A 3,783-nucleotide genomic window follows, 5' to 3' on the forward strand; every position below is an offset into this window, starting at 1 on the left:
TTGAGCGACAAATATTAATACTCCCGGGAAAAGACAGCCACAAAAATGGTTGAAGAATACTGAACCTCAAACCACAAAAATGAAGAATATACAATTGATAAAAATAATTGCTGAACGAATAAAAGCAACTTGATTACATAGCAACATGTAGAAGAATCTGTTGGCATGTCACCAAATTATCAAGCAACATTCAAAGAATTCTGGTGGAAGGAATAGCCCATTCACAGAAAGAAAAATGTGAAACAAACAAAAGCATGCAACGGGATCCATGTTAATACTCAAAATTCACATGTAAACGAGTTTTGGAGGAAGAAAAGTTGCAGAGAACAAGAGGAAAAAACCGATTCCATTCAAGTCAAGAGCCTTAAACAATAATCTTGTCCCGATTTTTCCAACGAAGAATGCTCGTGTGCTACAACGTAATCGGATAACATTTTCAAAATTTAACAAATGATTCAAACAGAGAAAATCAAAACAAAGAACATTTTTGTTCAAGAGGAGAGATCCACTGGCTGCTACAAGTCTGCTGGCTGCTGCAAAGTGGTCGGTCATATTCCTGGTTTGCGTAATTCACTTTCACCGTGGGCAAAATGGCATCTCTCTCTAAACGTACAGGTACCTTTTGCAAAATTTGCACAAAGTTTCGTCTTGAAGTTGTTTGCTGAGCCAGAAGACTGCTGCTGGTTGGCAGAATGATGTTGCTGCTGCTGCTGCTTCATGGCATTATTGGCAGAGGCAGCGCCAACATTTGCAATCAACTCGCGCACCATCGAACTTGCTAGATTGATCTGATCAAACGTACCCTCAAGCTCAATGTTCTTCAGGCTAGGGTCTGATTCATGTTCTTTTATAGAAAGCTTTGCCCCAGTCATACGGCAGATATTCTTTGAGTTTACACCATTTTTCCCAATTATGGGGCCTGCGAGCGATGCATCTACGCTGATCTTTGCAGTTGCAGAGGCGCCAAAGCTAGCAGCTGGTCCATGACTGGGCGGTGGTGGTGGAGGCATGTTCCAGCCACCACCCATTCTGGGGGGGTGTTGCATTGGCAGTCCCATTCCGCCATGATCTGCAACCGATGGAGCAGCTGGCCTTCCAAGTTCCCATTCGCCATGAGCAAAATGACATTTGTCACCAAACCTGCAGCCCTCAGCTGAGTTGAATTTATTGCACAAACGCGTCTTGACAGCTGGAGGATTAACACCATCTGGAAATGATGGGGGCCCAACTGGATTTCTAATGCCAGGGGGAATAGCAGGACTGATCATCTGAGAAATTGCTTTGAATCCGCCAGGAACATAATGTGCAAAATGACACCCCTCACCAAAAGGGCAACCAGAAGTGCTGCATTTTTATTTCAAAAAAGGTGTAAACTTCACAATAATATGACTATGTAGAATACTTGTACAAAACGCGTACAAGATTTTAAAAAAACAAGAAAAGGCCAATGAAAAATTAGTTAGCATAAACATAAACAACAAAGAACCATGTTTGAGCTCAGCAGTAGTAATGTGAGAAAAAACATTTTCCTAAAGTCCATAATAAGTCCTACTGAATGATATTTCAAAAATTTTACTCCGAAATAAAAAGACATCTTACTACCAAGATAAATTTTCTACTTAGCAACAGAAACAAGTTGAACAGCAGTATCATAAAATTGTAATATCCAAAACCTTAACAGGAAAACAAATTGAAATCTTAACTGACTTGAACATCATTCAACGAAGTAGTTCCAGATGAAATATGGTGATAACCTGTACCATTTTCTTTTTTGAAAACCAAGCTTTCATTGAGAAAGCTGAAAGAAAAATACAACTGCACACAAAAAACTGCCTCTTAAGGAGGAGTCCCAGAACTACAAAAGCATAACCTGTACCATAACTTAAGACACCAATTCAATTCTGCATCACACTGCTTACTTAAAAGATCCAAGTAAGAATTATTTATCCACTTTAGAGAGAACAAGTTTGGCATCAAATGTAATAGCTTTCGATTAAGACAAATTCCAGCAAAAGGTTATTCCCACTGGACTCTCGTGAATCAACTATTTCAGTTCAGTGATTGTTGTTATGATTACATCAATGCATAACCTGAAACAACTTTAACTAACCAATTCATTAGTCCAAATCATAATAATTTTGCTTGAAAAATTAAGTAAATCTTTCTGGAAATTAAAAAACATTAACAATAGATTGACTGAATTACATTGATTCATTTTAGATAAGTTAAGATTAGAACCTGAAAAACTTTGTGCAAGGCCTCGATTTGCTTCCTAAACCAGTAGATAAGGAGTCCATTTCTGTCGCAGAACATTAATTAACTTTCCTTAGTTAAAATTTCAGCATACCATTGATCTCCCAGTTTATAATATCTAATATTATTTTTACCGTCGTTTATCACTATGACAACACACTACTAATTAAGACGGTGAAATGGGACTGCAGGAGGAAAAAGAAAGACAACCACATTCCAAATTTTATACACTCAAACAAAACATATCCCAACATTTTAAATCATCTAGCACCATTTCAATTAAAAATCACATCAGTGTGAAAAAAGAAAGAAAAATATACAACATCCACTTTTACATTGTTTTATCTACTGAAATAAGAACAATCAAGTCAACTAAGATCTGAACATCATACAACAATTACATTACAGAAATAAAATATAAAGTCGTCTCTTCAACTTCAACAATTATCAACAAAACAATGACAAAAAGGAGTAATGTATATATCTTGCACATCATAAGCCTAGGGGAATAGGGAAAAAAAAAATAGAACACCAAGCAAAAGATGTGAAATTGACTTCAGTGAGGCAATACAAAGTAGTCTCGTAACCTACCTATCATAACCAAAAGCCTAACCAGAACTCGGAAAGAGGCATACAATCATTAACCAAATACCACAAGCAGATTCCAACTACTACCAAACAACCAAATCAGAATACTCCAATCTAAAGAGAAAACAAAATACTAAAAAGCTATAACTACGTCCATATATTCAAATAGGGAGCAAGTTAGTAACAGAGTACTGACAACTGAAAGACACCCACATAAAAAAAGATGCAGAAATAGACCAAGATGCAGAAATATTTACTTCGAACATAAATCAAATAAAATGTACTTCATTTTCCATTTAAATCCAGCAAGGAAAACGCAACTCACCAAACCCAATAATCAGTTAAACGATATATAAACCAGAGCGTCGTTGAGAACACAAAAAAAAAAAAGAGAGAGAGAGAGAGGAAGAAGAAGAAGAGTCCAGAGCGTGCATTTATTGAGCATTAACGAACCTGGTTTAGACTTCTTAAAGCCGCCATTGCCATTCAAGGTGGTTTCAGTTCTTTCCCTCTTGCGAACGCCGTCGAGCTCCATTGAAGACAAAAGCGAACGACCCAATACTCGAAACGAAGAGGAAATCTTAGAAACAAGAAAAAAAAACTGAAAAAGAAGCAGCGGGAGGGAGGAGCAGAATGTGGAGAAACCCTAGAAGCCGAGAGCAGGAGCAGAGGGCGGATTGGAAAATTAGGTCAAAATAGGGTTTGATAAGATTGAAGAGTGAGGTGGAGAAAAATCTGAGTCTAGAGTTTTAAGTATGGATGTGAGTCACGTGCTGTGCACGAGAGTTCTGCTGTTTGCATTTAATGCTTATCTTTTTTTTCCCCCCCTAGTTGTACTTGTTACCATTTCTTACACCAACTTATGATTATAAAATTTAGATTTAAATTCTATTTGAGTGGATGGATTTTGGTTTTGTTTATTTTAATCCATGAATTTTTAAA

The 3,783-nt window shown here is 37.0% G+C and overlaps 1 protein-coding gene across 1 annotated transcript; it reads right to left on the bottom strand.

Moving 5' to 3' along the window:
• Positions 1-317: 317 nt before the first annotated feature.
• Positions 318-3,573, bottom strand: LOC111021445 (zinc finger CCCH domain-containing protein 14). Its single transcript, XM_022298417.2, has 3 exons — positions 3,295-3,573; positions 2,239-2,299; positions 318-1,344 (listed from the first exon to the last, which is right to left on the bottom strand). The coding sequence occupies exons 1-3, from the start codon at positions 3,374-3,376 to the stop codon at positions 549-551; spliced, it is 939 nt and encodes a 312-aa protein (XP_022154109.1). The 5' UTR covers positions 3,377-3,573; the 3' UTR covers positions 318-548.
• Positions 3,574-3,783: the final 210 nt, after the last annotated feature.

This window comes from Momordica charantia (assembly GCF_013281855.1).
Source record: "Momordica charantia cultivar OHB3-1 chromosome 6 unlocalized genomic scaffold, Mcharantia_2.0 BLBB01000006.1, whole genome shotgun sequence".
Taxonomy (NCBI): domain Eukaryota; kingdom Viridiplantae; phylum Streptophyta; class Magnoliopsida; order Cucurbitales; family Cucurbitaceae; genus Momordica; species Momordica charantia.

Bases quoted from the DNA above. Each gene is read 5' to 3' on its own strand.
- LOC111021445 (XM_022298417.2), bottom strand. From the start codon at position 3,376: ATGGAGCTCGACGGCGTTCGCAAGAGGGAAAGAACTGAAACCACCTTG. The intron at 2,300-3,294 runs GTTCGTTAATGC...GTTCTGCGACAG, and splicing joins CTTTAAGAAGTCTAAACCAG to AAATGGACTCCTTATCTACT. The intron at 1,345-2,238 runs GTTCTAATCTTA...ATAAAAATGCAG, and splicing joins CCTTGCACAAAGTTTTTCAG to CACTTCTGGTTGCCCTTTTG.